This window comes from Falco naumanni, chromosome 11 (assembly GCF_017639655.2).
Source record: "Falco naumanni isolate bFalNau1 chromosome 11, bFalNau1.pat, whole genome shotgun sequence".
Lineage (NCBI taxonomy): Eukaryota > Metazoa > Chordata > Aves > Falconiformes > Falconidae > Falco > Falco naumanni.
This window is the reverse complement of record NC_054064.1, coordinates 539,465-558,134: the sequence shown is the minus strand read 5'-3', so window position 1 is coordinate 558,134 and position 18,670 is coordinate 539,465. Positions and strand designations below refer to the sequence as shown.

Sequence of the window (18,670 nt, the reverse complement as noted above, 5' to 3'; positions counted from 1 at the left end):
TAGGAAAGTTGTTTTTCACCTACCATCGTCATCATTATTCATGATGATGTTTTCCACCCCAGTTTAACAAGCTGGTCTAGTAAATCTCCTTTGCAGTCTTTTTCCATTTGAAGTATAAGCAAATATCACATAGACAAAGATATTTCAGCTATTTCATTCAACTGCCTAAAGATTTCCAAAGTAAATTCTAGAGAACTGGATCAGGCATAAAATACTACTGCCATAAGAAATCTCTGCTGTTTGATTGTAAATGTATATTCTGCCCGACACGCAGACAAACATAGGAACAATTCATAACGTATGTCTTCCTTGTAATCAACACACTTGATAAATGAAATCTGGAGGATATGTTACTTGTAAGAGAATAGCAACAGAATGTCATTTGTTAGACAATGAGCCGAAGGGACTCCTGCATGGTACAAACACATGCAAAAACAATGACAGACAGAGCCCAGCAAACCCACGCGTGCCGAGCCTTACTGGTGCGCATTGTGCCACCAAGGTCATGTTACCAACATGCTTAGACGTGTATGCAGGATTGGGCCAATAGCGTTTGTTAGCATGTGTACAGATGCTTGACGAGCTGTGTTGTTTCAACCGGCATTATTGCAGAGGAAGAAAAAAAAAGTACTTAAAGCTCTGATTGTCATTCTATACTGTTCATTTTAATGATATATTTAGGGGCCTAGCTTAGTTTGTATTCTTATGTGTAATTACCCATATAAAAAACCACCACTCATTAGTGTTCTGTTCCACTGCCTTAATTATACCCCTTAATTAAATCTTGACTAACTGGGGGTCACTGCGGTGTCAGTGGGATTTGTGCCTGTTTGTCAGCAGGTGTTTGGTCACATCTATTTCAGGTTTCCCTGTTGCTGTATTCTGTTTAAGAGCATGGTCTTTTCTAAATGCAAAGGACGATTATGCTTTACCTTACTGCGTTTTGTGCCTCACAGATCACATGAAACACCAGTGAAACCACTCTGCAATACTAGCACTCTCCCAGTCTTCACATACAGGAGGTGCGGAATGAAGCAAATATTAAGCTTTTCAAAACACAGTTCATTACCTCACTTGTGCTCCTTTTCAAAGGCTTATACTTCCTGCACTTGAAAGCCAGGGTCTTGCTAATTTATTAGATAATCTCTTGTTCTACAGGCATAAAAATATATTGCAAATATCAATCCAGGATACTTCTCCTTTCTCCTATCTCCTAAACATGAAATGAATTTGAAACATGACCAGCAAGAACGGGCTAAATCAATATTACATGCATAACAAATACAACAGGGCATGTGCTGCTATTGCTGTGTTGCTCAGAGTCAGAAGACCAAGGCTCCCGATTCAGTGTTCCCTGAATAATTCAGTGAGAGTTCTGCATGTGCAATAAATGCGTAATAGTGCCATTTTTTTTCTATTTCAAATTTGCATGTTTTGGGTTTGTTATTTGAGAAAGTTACTTAGGGGAAATATAATTCCCATGTTTACACATATAATAGACACCTAATGTTCATCTGAATAATTGATTAGTCAACTCAGGCTTTCATAATTAGATATTGGCTTTCCAGTATAAGCCCACTAAACACTTGTCAATCTAAAGACATTTTTAATTTATTAATATATATGTTATCAAAAGGGCTGCACTAGTTACCTAGAAAGCATTTATTATTTATTCTGTTGAGGCTGAGGAAGCATTTAGATTCTAGACATGTATTTTCAATCTATTGTGACTTTCCCAGAAGATAATCTTTTTGTTCGGAAAGTTTTTATGAACATTTTCTGCTTGTAAGTGCTTGGTTACAGTGGAAATTGGAAAGTCTTTTTAAAAAAAAAAAAATTGAGCCATTTCTGTGTTACACAGAAGCTAGTGACATGTGTCATTGATTATAAAATCACGTGTATCATTTATCTGTATTCAGATACCTAACAACTATCTAAACAGATGCCACTAGCAAATATCCCTAATGCAGCCATAGATTCTGTGACCAGACAGATGCATCTGTTGATAGCATGCATGTGACAGTGATATTGTAGTTATGAGTTGTAGAGCTATGCAGTAAATTGCAGAATTATAAGATGAATTGTACTTACCACGAATGTCATGACCTCATTTGAACTCTACCACTAATCCATTTTTGCTTCCTCATATTCCTGACCAGTTTTCAAGTGCTTATTAAAGGGAAAAAACATCCTCCTTACTCAGAAATGATACATTTTGAGCGCCCATGATATGAAGTTCATAAAACAAAACATTTGATTGTGAAATCCAGAATGAAAATTGTTCAGTTCTTACTAGAAGTAAGTTAAACACCAAGTATCTGGTAAAGCAATGGGACTAGAAATTTTGTGGTGTATTTTATTGGGAAATGAACTTCACGTTTCCATTGGGAGGCAGCATTTGCTTCTAGCACTTTTTGAGTGTGAGACACTGAATTTAAAAAAGATATTATTACTATTATTATTATTAATGCAAAAGGTATTTTAGTTCTATATATGCTATAAATTTTGTTTCCCTGACATATATATTTATTTCTGACAGGGACACCTGTTCAGAAAAATCACCTTCGTTTTAGTGAAAAGACATAACGGTCTGCTTCCCATCACTGAGATCAGGACAAATGCTTCAATAACTATGTAAAGTGCTTTCCTGAATAAAAGTCCTTCTGAGGCCTGTACTATGGGGTGTGTATTAAGTTCCTTGTTTTGCAAGTGGTAAGATACAAATAAAATAGAATTCTAGAACCCTTTAAAATCTAAAATGCTATTACGGAATAGCTTTTTAGTTTGTTTGGAAAGAACTCTATATAAAACCACATCATGGTAGTAGAAAAAAATGTATGCCCATTTAGTGGTGTGATTTATTTAATTGTGGTTCACCACTGTGAATTAATATGGTCTCACAAAGTTTACAAGTCCTTGAGCAATACTGCAGTGTCTTGTGTGTCATAACACGTGTATGTATTATGCATATACTCTCTCTCAGTTTCTACTTAAAGACAGAAGAAATATTAGAATCTTTCTCTTTAAAAGAACTTTGATAACATACTTCCCATTGAGAAAGGCAAAAATATTTCAAAACCATTTCTAAGGGTGTCACTATAAAGCCCCTTCTCCACAATACATATATTTTATACTAATATAAAATTTCATTATCTATTTTTATATCGATTACAAATAATAGAAAATGAAAAGTTACATTGTAAAGAACACACTACCTGTGCAGAGTTCAGAGCCAAGTTTGTAATTGCTTTTGATTTTTCTATATAAAATTTTGTGCAGCATTAAAATTTCAATGAGTGTTATACTAATATAAGGATTTTCTATTGGGAAATTTTCGAGCATACCAGTTTCTGCCTGGAAAGTATGTATAATTTAGGCTGGTGGGCTAATTAGGAATTTGAGCTTTGGGAGCATTGAGATGTCACTATTATAGGGTACAAAGTTCTCACCAGTTCCCCTGTCTGTTAACCTAAGAGTTCAAAAACATTTTCCAGTGGCATTGTATGGCTAGCTCAGTTCTTCCATTTAGAGTTTGAAAGGGTGTTGCTTTCAAAACAAGTGTTTTACAACTGGAAATAGATGTCTCTACTAAACAGATCCATATTTTCATGATTAGACAGGTGAACTGATCACAAAAAGACAGGTCATATACATAAACAATGAAATAAAACCCTGATTAGGATTGCTAAGTCTGTTTTTCTAGGTTACAGCTAAATGAGAGCCATTATGTGGGCTTTCAGATAAACTCACAAAGCTCTTATCTGTATAAACCTGATAGATCTGCCATTACTCTTAGTGACTAACAGAAGTTATATCATTCAGTTTCATTAAAAATACATTAATCCTTTTTTAGTAACCTTCTTCTAATTCATTGATTCAATTATACAATGAACAATAAAAATGTTTGGTATAATAAAAATACAGTATTAAAATGTGTTATATACATAAATGTTTCATTGCAATAAGATTATTCAGGTTTTTAAAAATATTAACAATATTAATATCATGCCTTGAGATAACAAAGTATTCATTTCCCCAGTATCTCTGAAACTATATATCAAAAAGATTAGTCTTTAAAATGAGAGGCTTGAAATGGTTGCTTATAGTATTACTTGCGGTCCCGTCACGTACAGACTTCCTGTAAAGTTGGTGACACCAGCACAGGTCGATCAAGGGACAGGAGAGTGTTATAGGATGTCTACATGTGTTGCTGCTAACTATGTGAAGCCAGGCTCCTCTGATCAGATCCGTTCCCCCCAAAGTCACTGGCTTTTGGCCTAAATTAAAATAGACTGAGACTCCCAGGGCTGGACCTTGAGTTGGAGCAAGTGCTGGGAACGTTTCGGCTGGTGGGCAGGATGCTCAGTACGCACACGGCAGCACTGGGAGCAACTTTTGCAGCAGTGGCAGCTGCTGTGGTCCCACTTACACCAGCTAAATGATTCGGACTATCAGGAGTCCAGTACAGCCTTCGATCTGGCCGTTCACGTAGGCCAACTGGAGTAATTCACCTAAAACGTTAATTGAGTTTGACACAGCTAGTATTTAAAATAATTTTGTATTTGGTTTCTTTTGTTAATTTTTGTGGCAGGAGAGCAAAATACCATTGGTTGTATTATACATGTTATTACCTCAAATGCTGATAGCCAGGCTCAGCTGAGCAGGTTTCTGTGTGAGACACTCGATGTTTCTGGTTGCTGTGAAAAGACGGCATGATTTCTGCAAGCGTTCCAAGACTAGAGGAGAAGAAAGCACTTCATATTTTCATTAGTCATCCCTTTACAGATTTGCTTTTAATACTTTCAGCAAAGCATATTATTAAAAGCAATGACCTGAGGTCTTCATTCGGATATCAGACTTGCAATCCTGGATAATGTGTGCCGCAGGGCAGAGGTCACACTGACGAGTCTGTTAATGTAGTCACTCTGGAATAAGATCAATCTCCATACTTTACCATATTGATCTAATAGCTCATTGGCACTTCCCTCTTTGAATTGATTAGCTCATGTGTGAAAAGAGATTGATGGATTTCTGACCCTGAAGAGTCTGTCGGGGGCACACCCATGGCAGGGAAGTGGATGTTTTCACCGCTTCATTTGGGTGGCTCATTATGTGGATGCCTCGTGGGGAATAAGGGTCATAACATTGTTTTATGAATTATTTACAGCGAAATACCAGGTTTTTGCTTCATTTGATGCTCTACCTGTACTGAATCTATTTGAAACAGAGCATGAAGAAACACACATGAATGGCCAAATATACCAAATATTTGCGTAAAGGGAATCACCACATATAAGTGACCTTACAAAGCAATTTTACTAATATAAGGTAATCATAATAGATATGAGGGTAGGAATAGACTTCATGGGTCATCTAGTCCATTCCCCTTACACAATGACAGAATATTGATGATATCTAGAAATGAATTACATTTTAATTGCATATTCTGGATAAGTACTCACAGTGAATCTAGTTCAGGCATCTCCGGGAACTTTATGTGCACATCGCATTGTAGAAAGGGGCAATCTGAATGCAACATGTGAGCTAAAAAATAAACTATGTACATTTCTCAGTTGTTAAAAGTAACCTAAAAAAAAGAGATTCAACTCCATTTATCAAATAGTCATATATTTGCAAAATGCATATATTTGACACAGTAGATTGGATTTGGGTGCTGTGTGTGCTCATGCAAGAGGAAATATAAAAGGAGCTGTCACCAGGAGCTGAATTTAAAAGTTGGCTTATGTTAGCTTGTACTTAAAAAATGTGTGCATTATCAGAGCCTTAACAGATATAAAGCAATAAAGCTAAGGACTCGCTCCTTGAAGTCTTCTGTTGAAGCGCAGGTATTTTTGTATTTCTGCCTGCCTATGAATTTTAGAATCAGTCTCAAAGGTATATATAATGAAATAATTTCTTTTATACCATCCAAGCTCACGGTCCTCTATAACACCACACTTAGGATGGTGTTACATAGGATGTCAGGTTATATGGTTATGTCACAGTACACAAAATATTGAGGAAATAATTCTCATGGTGTTGTTAAACTGATGTTTATATTTATGTAAGGAAACTGTGCTTCACTAATAATATCTCATTGTATTATTTAACTGGACATTCTGGGTTTATTTTGGGAGCTGGCAGTTTAAATTGAAAGACAAATAATTTTATTTACAGAGAAGTGTCCATGTATGCTCCATGCATTCAGTCAACCCTCTTCTACTATCGGATTTACAGTAATATAAACAGATACTGCATAAAAACATAGTAATAGGCAGTCCCTTCCCTAAAGACCTTACATTCTAACAGAAACAGACCCTCAGGCAGATTATTTTTTAAAAAAAGAAGAGAGCCAAAGAGAGAATTCAATCCATTACCTGTCAGTGAAATGATGCTGAATATTTGTATAATCTTGCATTCATTTATACTTTGAAATCATTCAGGCTATTTTGTGTACCAGGAAAATTGCCCTGCTATAGACTTACGTAGCTGTATTAAAAAAAAAGTTATAATACATCTCAGAAAAACTTATTAGAGGCAGAGTCACAATGCACTTTCCTTTGATAAGTCTGGGATTAATCAATAAATCTTCTTATATTTGGCTATGAAAGTATTATTTTAGTCATGGTAAATCTTCAAAAATAAAACTCACATTAAACTTGATTATAAATCAAAGTAACATCCTCACGCCTAGATTGGTAGTGGATTGCTAGACACTTGAACATGAGCTATACAAAACATGATTTTTTTTTTAAGAAAATGTTGCCATTTTATTACAAATGCTTGCCCATCGACCAAGTTTCTGGCAGTCTGATTAAAACCTAGCTCCCACAGCTGGGGTGCAGGGCACGCTCATGGGTGAATGAGCAGTAATCAGAGCAACCTTACTTTGTTGTTCATCACCCCTGCTGTCATTCAGAAATGAGCTAAGAAAAACCTACTAGATTAGATGTACTGACTGTCTCTCTTTTTCCTAAACTTGCAGCTGATCTTCTATTGCATGCAGCCATATAGGAACCCAATTTAGAAACTCAAAATTTTGATACCTGTGCCCAGCTGTAACAGCAAAGTCAGGCTGACTGAGCTGTGTCACAGTCCACAGTCATTTTTACCTGTAACACATTCTGTGTTTTATACCGCAAAAGTTCCTCTTACCAATATAACAAGCAGCCCAAATAAAAACAGTTTATTCAAGGGTATTTTTAATCGTTAATATTAATTGTAACTGCAGTGCTAAGGTCTGTATGGGACCTGGGCAGAGTTGTGACAACCTTATTTTAATGATACTTCAGAGAATTCCAAATTAGAATCCAGGAAACAGGAAGTGGGAATAAATGAAGCAAAGCCAAATGAAAGGATAAATGGAAAAAACATTTTAATACACACTTGCCTATTCCTTAAACATTCATTCAGTCAACACTTCCTGTGTTTGTTAATGGCATGGCTCTGTCTGCTCTTCTACACTTGACTTTGTTGGGAAAGGAGCTAATTTTTTTAAAGATGATGTTCATAGGTGAGAGGATTTAGCTAGATGGTAGCAGCTGCATGCCGAGAGCCTCCTGCAATGCTTTTAAGAATTAAAGAGAAGTACTAAGTATTTTGGATCATTCTCATGTACAGCAGCTCATTGGATCGTGCATCACTGGTTCTCACTACATCTCTACAACCTTCTTGTATGACTTCAGCTTCCTTTGGTGGTGTTTTTAAGTAACTTTTTCTATCAAGTCATATGGATACTCGTTTAATACATGACAACCCCCATTCATAAAGCTGAATTTTCTTTCACTTTCTCCCTTACCATTGGGTCTTCTTTCACATTTAATCTCTGCTCTAGTGATTTACTGTTACTGCTGCAGCCCTTGGGATGTAAGACAACCTTTCTGTATTTTTTCTTCATCAGTATACTATCTCCCTTCACATCTTGACTGAAGGTACTGTTTCTCATGATTTCTTACTCCTCTTGCTGTGGCTTTTTTTGGCCATTCTATTACAAAACAAGGGAAAACATAGTGGAATATATTTGTATAGTGAGTGCAGTGTTTTACAATAAGACCAGCCTCTATTGCCAAAGGTTTATTACAGGTGTATTACTTTCTGTCCTGTTTAGCACACTATAGTTCCCAGTCTTGAGACTTCAGATCCGTATATTTCAGTGATTCAAATATGGTCAGAAGGAAATACCTGCCCTTACATAGTTGGATGTTTGTCAAAAGGACTAAGAGGACTACGAAAAGTAAAATACAAAACATATTCCTGAAAAAGTTTGCAATGCTGTGCAGTCAAAAGATAAAGAACATTTAAAATACAAAACTGATGATTTGATGATAACTAGAAATGTTATGGAACCTCCAATGTATTAGATTCTTTGTGTGGTTTATCGGTGTCCAACCCTGTATTTCACTAATAATACCTGGAGAAAGTGTTCTTCTCTCATTTACACTGCTGCAATGTTAAAGTAACTCCTGTTTAGTCATGATAATCAGAAGATTATTTGCATGTTCCCATTGGTATAACTATGAATACAGTCCCACGATGTGTACACAAACGAACCTTTGTAGGTGTCACCTGTTAAAAGAGTAAGGTTATACTTCTCTTATGGCTTGCCCCTTTCCCAAACTCCATACTGCCTTGAACAGCTGTACTAGAAATAAACAGAAACCCTATTAAATAGAAGAGTAACCGCATAGTTTAATTTAAACAAGAGCCGATTTAAGTAACCCTTGTATTAATGCATGCAAAACCCAGCATTCTGGGGCATACAGCACTTGAAAGAACAGGACCCTAAGTGCATTGAGAGATTACTCTGCCTGCCTGTTACCATATTAAAGAGTCTTTCTGAAATTAGCATGTCTCTTGTGTCACATGTTAAAAATATTTTCCATATTATACTTGGTTAATTGAGTTTCAATAGAATATTTATTTTGTGGAAAATAAATTTATTTCTTAGTAGGACTTCATCTTTAATACTGACAATCCACCCCTGTGTGTTGATGGCTGTCTATTGAAATTTGATCTTGATGTTTTCTGAGGAATTTTACAAATGAGAGCTAACGTAGGAGGTAAATCTTACCTATAGACTCTTAGAATAAGTGTCAGCTGGAAAAATGACGTAGTTGTAAGAAAAATGAAATCATAATTTATCCAATAAATCAACAAACAGGAAAGGAATATTACATATTAGAAATCCTTTCAGATAATACTAAAATATGTGTGACTTGGAGATGACCACAGAGACTTTAACCGAAGGCTGCTGTACAATAGAGTGAAACTGCTGATTCAATATATTGAGAATAAATTCACCAGCAGTACCATAAAATCTACTAGACTCAGTCTTGTCTTCTGATTCCCCAGAGGACATCATTGTGCATCCTAAAAAGTAGATCAGAACCACAAGGCTAATGATGACTTGAGTGGGCCTAATTCTGATTTTGTTTATGTGGAAGTCAAAGAACTTATGTCCATGCAAGTTAAGAGTTACAAACATGGTGCAGCACATTTCCACAGTTAGTTTGCTGACATCAGAAAAAACAGGTGTACTTCTGGAGTAATGCAATGGGGAAAAACAGCTTTAGTACCAAAACTGCTACACAAACTATGCTGTTTTATATGATTTTCTTTAAAAATTCTAGACCAAACTTATGCTGTACTAACATCAGTAGAGATACTCACAGGAGTAGGATTTTGAAGGTCAGTTCTATGGGTCCAGGCCTGAAAAAGGCACCTCCTTCTTCACTCTGTGAAACAGATGCTGAGAAGAAGAAATAATTTTCCCATTTCCTCATCTTTGCATTCACTTTGTCAGGGAAGAAACGCTGCATTGTAAGCAGAATTTTCAGCTGGGACTAAAAAGAAATCCTTTTCTTATTTTCAGTTGAAAAAAACCCACCTAAAGAAGAACCTAAGAAAAACACATTTATAATTCATCAGAAATAATGCTGACTGCAAAATACTAAGTAATTTTCATGCAGTTTGCAGAGATAAATGTGAGGAAAAGGAGAAAAAATAAGTGTTATATGTCGCATTTGATGCAGTGTATAATATAAATATATATATACACACACAAAAAAAGTTTATTGTAATAGCCCTTTCATCTGATCTTTGAAGAACTGAGATTTATCATTGACCTTCTTAATAGTAGGGAATACCCTCTAAATGGAGTCTAAATATCTGTAAAAGAAGAGGTCTTATTCTTTAGTAGGATTACTGTCTGCTGCTTACCCTTACTGCCTTCAACAATCTGAAGCCCCTAGATTCATGCACCTTGTGTTATACTCCTGCAAGAAAACAGGATGAGTGTGAACTGATGCTCAAGGTAGCTTTTTATTGAAGTATTTTAATTCAATGGAAGATATGCACTGAAACTGTGAAACGGCTGGTCACTGCTCTTTTGATCCCTTCTTTCACAGTGATGTTACATATAGCTGTCCAGGGGCATGAGAGGGGAGAAGATGTTGCAAAGCCATCACTCTCCCTGTGTGCATTTGCTACACAGCAAATACATAGCAGGAAACACCACACACCATTCAGAGCACGGGCACCATGTATTCACCATTTCATGTTTTTGGAAGGGTAAAAGTGCAGGGGTTTTCAAAGGTATAATGTTGCTTTGTGCTATAAATTCTTTACCTATGTCCTTTAAAAACCTGAAAAATGGCTTGATATTCCAAATACATACAGTTCCATGAGCAGGGAGTTAATGAAGCATGTTAGTCCTTCCCTATTCCTCTCTTTCAGTTCTGGAAGAAATGGAACAATCATAGTTAACATTAAGCTGGAACAATCATAGTTAATATTAAATATTTTTTTCTTGAATTGTGTAGCATTTTATTACTGAGTTTATAGGCAGTAATCACATTTTATTAGGGTATTCACTGATTCTGAAAGTTATGTGCATTTACTTCTAAAACCACATCAACTGTTACGTGCTGCTTTTTGACAGCAACCTTCCACAAGTTTCCCACTGTTAGCAGCAACCCACTTGGAGACTCCAAATCCTTCTCTATCTATGTAACGATTTGGAAACTGTGCGTGCATTCACAAGTGAAACATAGCCTCTGGGGTGCACTTGTCTTATAAAACTTTGATTTGGGGTGATTTGCTTCACTATAGCATAAGAAAATGGAGTAACAACTCGAGCTATATGTCTGCAATGACTTGTGAGTGATTTCCTAACTACACTTGAAAGAAAGTTCAACCATCCCTTGAACCTGTATGCTTCAGGCTGAACAGTTCAGACAGATGTTTAATTACTTCATATTCAGTAGGAAATGGCTATTCAATGGCCGTAGAATTTAAAAGTGGCACTATGAGAAGAACGCTTCGTGTTATTTCTATATTGGCATTCCCTTTTAGAAGCATAAGTAAAAATAATTCAGCTGAATCCAACATGGTTTTATCACATAAATTTCAATTATTTTTTTTTTTTAATCATTAGATACCCTTTCAAATTTTTAGTAGCAGAAAAGCCCAAAGCTATAGTGCAAGTTGATGCAAATGAAAAGAGATGAAAAAGGATCCTCCAACTTCTCAGAAAGGGAAGTGTAGACTGGGTAAAAGGTGAGTGCATCGTTTAACTGAATCTGCAGCAATAATTATAAGGAAAATATTTAACTTAGAGTGACACAAAAAAACCCATGACCCTGAAACATTTAACAGGTAATTCATCAAGTGTCAGGCTGAAAACACTTTTTCAGAAGAAAAATTGTCGTAAATCTGCAGTTGTTGGTTACAGTATGCTAAATATTGTGAAACACTTTCCTAAAAGAAAGACACAGTGTGGTTTTGATAAGATTAAGGTGCATTTCAGCAAAGCATACACATTATTCTTCATTTTACTGTTTGGCAATTTCAATGTTCTTCTTCAGAGAAAACAAAAGTTTATAATGATTAACATCCTGCGCTGTGGGAAGCACACACTCTACAACAATACTACTCTTGTGTTGCACTAGCCTTCCTCATCTATAACAGCAGCACAAATAGTTTTTCAGATGAGTAACCAGTATTTCTGAGATAAGTTCTTCCTTTAACTACAATTGATAATTGTGTATTGCCATGTCAACAGAGGCCTCAGTGAGCCTGACAAACTTCCACCGAGCCCCGTACCAAGAGCTGAAGGCCCAGCTGAACGGGAGGCTGGGGTTGAGCAGACGGTTGTGACATTCCCAGCCCCAGCCCCAGCCCACCTTTTTGTCCTGCCAACGGGTAGTGTGTCACCAGCGTGCGCAGATTTAGACCTTTACACTTCAAATTGAGAGTCTGTTTCCTCCAGTCCTGGAAATAGCCTATGTGTTTGCCTTGTATTGGTAAGATAAATTATGCAAACTAACAGTCACATCTGAATGTATTCTCATGCATGCCTGGTTCCTAATTCTTGCTAGCAGACAACTCGGAAAAGTAATCTTACAATTCCAGCTGGCAGTGGACAAACTCAGGCATGCTGCCAGGGAATTCTGTGTTCAGACCTGTATTCGGGTATTTAACAACGTGTTCGCCGTGCAGATGAGCAATACCATCTGAATCTTTCACAGTGGACACGAAGTGCCACGGTTCCACCAGACTCCGTGGTTCTATTAAATCCCGAGGAAAAAAGGTCAAAGGGCTTGGTGGAGGGGGCACATCTCTGTCTCTCTCTTTTCACAGATCTGATTTTTTTTAAATGTGGGGAGCAGTGCTTTGTAGTGAAATTGCACAGCAAGTGACTGTAAGGGGCACGGTGACCCTCCCACACCTGGAGCATAGACTCTTCTGCTGCACTGTGACCCACCTTTATCCATTCCTGTCCTGCCAACCCAGCCATAGAGCAGTTCTTCTCTGGTGCTTTACTGAGAGGAGCTGGGATGGCCAGTGGCTGGGACAAGAGGAGTGTGCAGGCTGCAGCCAGTCCTTCCCAAGCGCTGCAGCAAATAGGCTGCACAAGTAGTGTTCCTTCTCGGGGCAGGGGGGAAAGAGAGAGAGCACCAAAAGTTTCTTTCACAGAGGTTACAATACTGAAATACTGTCAATTAATACTGACACTGTGCACATTTCTACCATGAAGTCACTGAAGACAGGTTTCCAGGTCAACACGGGAAGGACAAAATCTTAAAACCTTGTCAGAATATAGTGCATTGCATGCTGCCATCCACCGGTACACAAAACACCTGTCGGTGGATATTGCGTGGGCAAACTGACTGCGCAATGTCTTGTTCACCATGTCTACCTGTTTACCTACCAGCATTCCAGGTGCTGGGAGACCCTTTTTGCATCATGAGTTATGCTCGTACATTAGTTTATTCTGGCTAGCTTGGTAGTTAGTGGGCAGCACAGTGGGGTGGCACTGGGTGGTTGTGGCAATGACCATTTGTCTTACAGCTTATGACTTGGGGAATATGCTACAAATAGTTCAAAGAGCATGAGATACAAGGTTACAGGTAACTCCACATTCTGACATGCTTCCTTGTCCTCACTGTAAGCATAGGTAAATAGCATTTTGGTATAGGATTTACCTATTGCCATGTATTAATGCTATTAGAAAGCTATCCCTTGCTCCACCTTTGTATCTCTACTGCTTGAGAGAGTGGACAGCACACATGCTCACTTTCACCGCTGGGATTTCTCCTGCCTGTTGCTTACAATTGCCATCCTCTGCTTCTCTATCACGAAGTACTTCTTCTCTGCCCCAGCAGCATCACTTACTGTCACACAAACCCTTTAGGTCTGCATCTCATCCAGTCTCAGCAGTCTCACCTTCAAGGTTTTACCTGATATCCAACTTCCCTTATGTCTTCTCTTACTACACTGCTTCCCCATTCCCCTCCTTTAAAGCCTCCTACTAAGCACTCTCTTTGCTTCCCTTGTCCCTTAGCAGCAGTGTTACAAGTGTGATGTTTTTACTCAATTCACTCGTAACATTATTACTCTGTCATGCCACCCTGCATGCTGGAAATAATCTCCTGTTTCTTTTTTCCTATCACATACCCTCCCTTAGCTACCTCTGCATCTTTCCTCAAAAGGCATTTCTTTAGCAACAATTCCCAGTTACACTGTCCCCCCCTGGTGTGTCTTCATCTGAATGCCGCTGGCCAGAGAGAACCTAAATTTAACTATCTGGGCACAGTGTCCACTCATACTTTTGCTCAAGGCTCGATACCTGTCAAATGGGTATCTCACCTGACAGCTTGCTTAGGGAAGACATGGGTTACATTTTCCTCGTGTCAATGTTCTGTTATGGCAGGGAGCAGCTGCAGATTTGGGGAGTGTTCTTGCAGCAGCCGTTTGTTGGCTGTATGATGTTCAATATTTATTTATAATCATTCCCAGTAGTTGGGACAACTTTTTTTCTTCTTGTTGTTAAAACATCAATAATACTTATAAAGATCTCCACAAACTGAAAAACCTCAAAGTTTAGCCAGTAGTGCAAGTTTTTGAGCTTGTTTCTAGTCCAATGTATACCATGATTGAAAATGATGTTGATTATAGGGAAGTCCCAGACTGGAGCTAAGTCATCTTGGCAACAGAATCTTACCTTTTCTCCCACTTACCCCGTCAATGGTGGACTAGCATGCTTTGGAGTCAGAAGTCCACAAGATGTTTTTCTGCAGAGCACCTTCCTCTTCAAAACTCACTCTCCACTTTGGCCACTGAAACTGAAGCCTCTCTGCCATCAGGATTTGTTTAAGGCACATACTTGTTTTGGTGAAAGGTTGATTTTTTTTGTTTTGACAGATAATATGCTCCTGCAAGTCATTTACTGACATGCCACAAACACAAAGGTGTTTGTGTTCTGACTAAAGTTACACACGTCATAAAGTTTACCAGCTCATTCTAACATAAGAAGTGATGTTTTACCATTTTTGTTCAATGTGATCTATGTTGTTTTCTTTTTTTTTGTTTGTTTGTTTTGTTTTGTATGCATTAGCAGAGATAAATTATGTAGTTTTCCTCATTTACGTGCCTTTCAGAAGTAGACTGGAATTGGTCACTTGACCTACATGTTAGTAATCCATGAACCTCCCTTAAAGTCGCCTCTGTTTCTTCCTAGTGCAAACTGGGAAGCATTCTGCTGCCCTGCCAACTTTCTTAAAATGGCAAAAGCAGCTGGATCTAATGAGAGTCTTCTGAAGGCAATACCGTGTTTGGGATGTGTGTTGTTCTTTTTATGCTATCCATTTTATAGGCATTCACTGGTTAAATTACAGTGAATATGTAGGAGCTGATTCTGTGAACCACTAGCAGATGTTCACTGTTGCCAGTTTTATGAGTCTTACAGAACAGCAGGAACAGACTATGTGCAAAACATTTTTTTGTGTGATTTTGCCATCTCATACTGTTCTCACAGCACTGGCTCGGTAATGATATGATAAAGCTTGGGAGGTAAGCTTTGATTGCAGCTAGCTGCTGTTGGGGCCTTCAGAAAGCCAGACCTGTAAAGTGTAGCTTGTTTTCAAAAGCCTGTGGCTGAGACAGATGGGTTAGCTGGAAATATGTCATTTATAATATAATCAAATTCTTGACCTCTTATTCAGTTATTAGTTGTTATGACATGGATGCTGAATGCTTAAACTGCCTCACAGTTTGTTTCGTTCAGATGTAAGCTGTGCTAGCTTTGTGTGAAATGCTAATTTTGGATGAAATTATCATGTTAGCATGATTTACTTGATTTTTGTAACACCTTGTTGTACGGAGGAGAAAATGGTCACAAAATGGTTTCATGTGAAAAGCAAGAGTACCAGAATCTGTAAATTTCAAGCATCTTCTTCAGATAGTGCCTTATTTTAAACCTGCCACAAGTTTTGGTGGGGAGTGTATCAATGTGGTAATTTACTGTCTTCTCTTAAGCTAACAAGTCACTTGGTTGAAAGGTTTTGTAGTCAAATACATGTTGTGGGCAGAGGAAGAGATCTTTAATACAGAATCAGCCTTGCCCTGTGATCTGAACAGAAATGAATTATCATGGCCACAGACAGCACAGGGATGGAGCAAGGCTGAGTTTGTGATAGCACTAGCTTTACTTTGACTTAGTAATATATCCATCTACAGAATCCACACCTCTTTCTTTCCTCCATCTCTATTGCCAATGGATATGTAGCTTCTAGGAGTCATCTGAGCATACATGTATTAACTGTGACTGTAGACAGAACAGCAACTGTGATAAAAAGTTATTCTTAATACTGGAAAGCCATTGAATACTGAATGCAAAATATTTGAAATATCAGAACTGAGAGTGTTTGCACAATCCTAATTCTGCCCTTTTGTGTCTATGCATTAAAATCTTTATAACACAAATGCATATCGAAGATAAAATAATAATAGGACAGCCAATCTTAATACAAGCATTAACTAATTCTGCAGTGCTTGGTTTTGCAACCTTAAGGTATTATTTTGGCACAGATATTTGGATATAGTTTTCCTTGACTTGTTGGGGGGTTTTGGTTTTTTTTGTTGTTGTTGTTTTTTTTTTAAAGAGCAAAGGTGGATAGGTAAAAAAACCAAACCAAAACCCCATGAAAATCATCTGTCTTCTAGGTAAAGCAGCAGTGGAGGGAATTGATTTGTGCAGTTTTCCAGCACAGATACCTGCTGCAGCCATGGAGCAGGCAAAAGGAAGAACCAAGGGTCCTAGTGCAGGCTGTGCAGGAGAGTGGGATCTGCTGCACAGGGGGGTTTCTGCCCTTTTCTCCCCACTGGCTTTGTGCTAATCTGCTCCCTTCCTCTCCTGATTTCACTTGCTTGCACAGTCCAGCAAGAGGGAATAATTTGAGACAGATACCTAAGGGGGAGAAACCGGGACAAGAACAGTTTGGAGAAGACTGTGAGTGGGGAGAAGGGAAGTTAAGATGAATGGAGGCTGCAAACAGAGACTTTGATGTTTAAGATGTTAAAGGCTGAGCTGTATGGCAAGTGACTGGAAAGAGGGAGACAATACTAGGCAACTTTCACAGGTGACACTACAAAAGTCTATTAGTAACAAATTCAGCTCGTGCAAGATTGCTCCTTATAGTGCAGTTTCCTGTGCACTATGAAATCTAGTTCTAAAGCAATTGAAATTAAAACATCTGAAAAACAACTTTAACAGTTCCATGTCTCAGAAATTCTAGGCATTTCTCCACTTTAAATATTCTCTTTGCTAATTTTTTTCTAATTTATAGCATTTTTAATCTGTTCAGCAATTGCTATCTAAAAGGACTCTAAGAACCTGCATAACTATATACATGGTATTACCATATCTGCACCAGACACTTAATTGTAGCAAGGCTAATATATGCATTCTTTAACTCTTCCATGTCTGAAGACAGACTTTGTTTGATTTTAGGAAGAAATTCGTAAATTCACGAAGAACAGGTCCAGAGGATACTAATGTTTACCATGACTTAAATTCACAGTCTGCCTTCCACTAATTTGTGATTTTTTTCCTCCCATTTCTATTAAAATCTTAATTATTTTTCAGTCTTTAAAGGGAGCAAAACTGAAAGCAATAGGAGTCAGTTTAGTGATATACTTTGTTGTCCTATAATATGTACGTGCCAGATGACACTGGATAAAAACTTAATGCAGGTTGCTTGTGCTGAGTGCCCAGTATGTTCCTTCTATTACCAAATGCGGTCACTGATATGTCTCACTGCTCACTATTGCCCTGTGCACAGTCCTTTCCTTCCCTATCAGTGATATCTGAAGCTGCTCAGCTTCCATTTATGAAGAAGTTTTCTTTTTTCATAGTACCACAACCATTCTTAGAGGGAGTGTTTACCTCTCTCTTCACTTTTCCCTTTGCAAGGGACTGATCTCCAGCTTGGGCTTGTTGCAGCAAAAATGCTTTCAAATCTGCAGATTCCTTACTATTTCTGGAAGCTGAGGTTCAAGGACAGGGAGTATGGGGAAGTTCACATTAGCATTATTTCTGTTATTCTTGTTTTGGGTAAAAATAATAGCCCATTTCCATAACCATCTCATAAATGTACTATTATTATTACCTTGCATAACAATGCTGTAGTTCTGCTTTCCTAGAATATAATCAGTAGTAAACATCGTGTGCATTTTATGGTTAAAAGTTTCAACAGTGCCCTATTTATTCAGCTGAGTGGAAATTTGTAGGTGAATAGGTTTTGATAGTATTTCTGCTCTCATGTTAACCAGATGCTTGAAGGAGGAGTGCCTCCACAGTGTGATGTAAGACTTACTCCCAGAGTGATGCCACCAACGTTCATGTTTGCTTTACAGGTTGATGACCAAATGAAGTTGCTTCAGAACTGCTGGAGCGAACTCTTAATTCTAGATCACATTTACCGGCAAGTGGTGCACGGGAAAGAAGGCTCCATCCTCCTGGTTACCGGGCAACAAGTGAGTATGCGGGCTCAGAGAAGTATTGATGGCTTTTTAGTAATCATTTTCAAAACAGCAGGAGTTTAACTAGGTCAGAAGCACTCCTGTGTTCTCAGAGATTCTCCACAAATAATGTAGATAAAATGACATGTGCACTCTGTTCCTAGTCTGCTGATTACGGTTAAACTTATAAAAGCAGATATAATCATAAGCACTTTGCTTTTCAAATATACTCGTACACTTCAGTGATTGAAAAATATCAGATGAGAAGTGTTTCTCCAGAAGTTGTATTTCCTTTGGGCTAAAATGGTTTCTGACAGCAACAACACTCCCAAACCTGATGCCTTATGTCTGAACAATTATGGCTTATTTT

The 18,670-nt window shown here is 37.9% G+C and overlaps 1 protein-coding gene across 4 annotated transcripts in view; it reads left to right on the top strand.

The window, feature by feature from the left end:
* NR5A2 (nuclear receptor subfamily 5 group A member 2) overlaps positions 1-18,670 on the top strand; it is a 96,418-nt gene that overhangs the window by 34,264 nt on the left and 43,484 nt on the right. For all 4 annotated transcript variants that reach the window (XM_040610867.1, XM_040610865.1, XM_040610866.1 and 1 more), the window contains one exon: positions 18,196-18,315. In XM_040610867.1, coding sequence (XP_040466801.1) covers positions 18,196-18,315 — 120 coding nt within the window. The remainder of the gene's footprint in view (positions 1-18,195; positions 18,316-18,670) is intronic.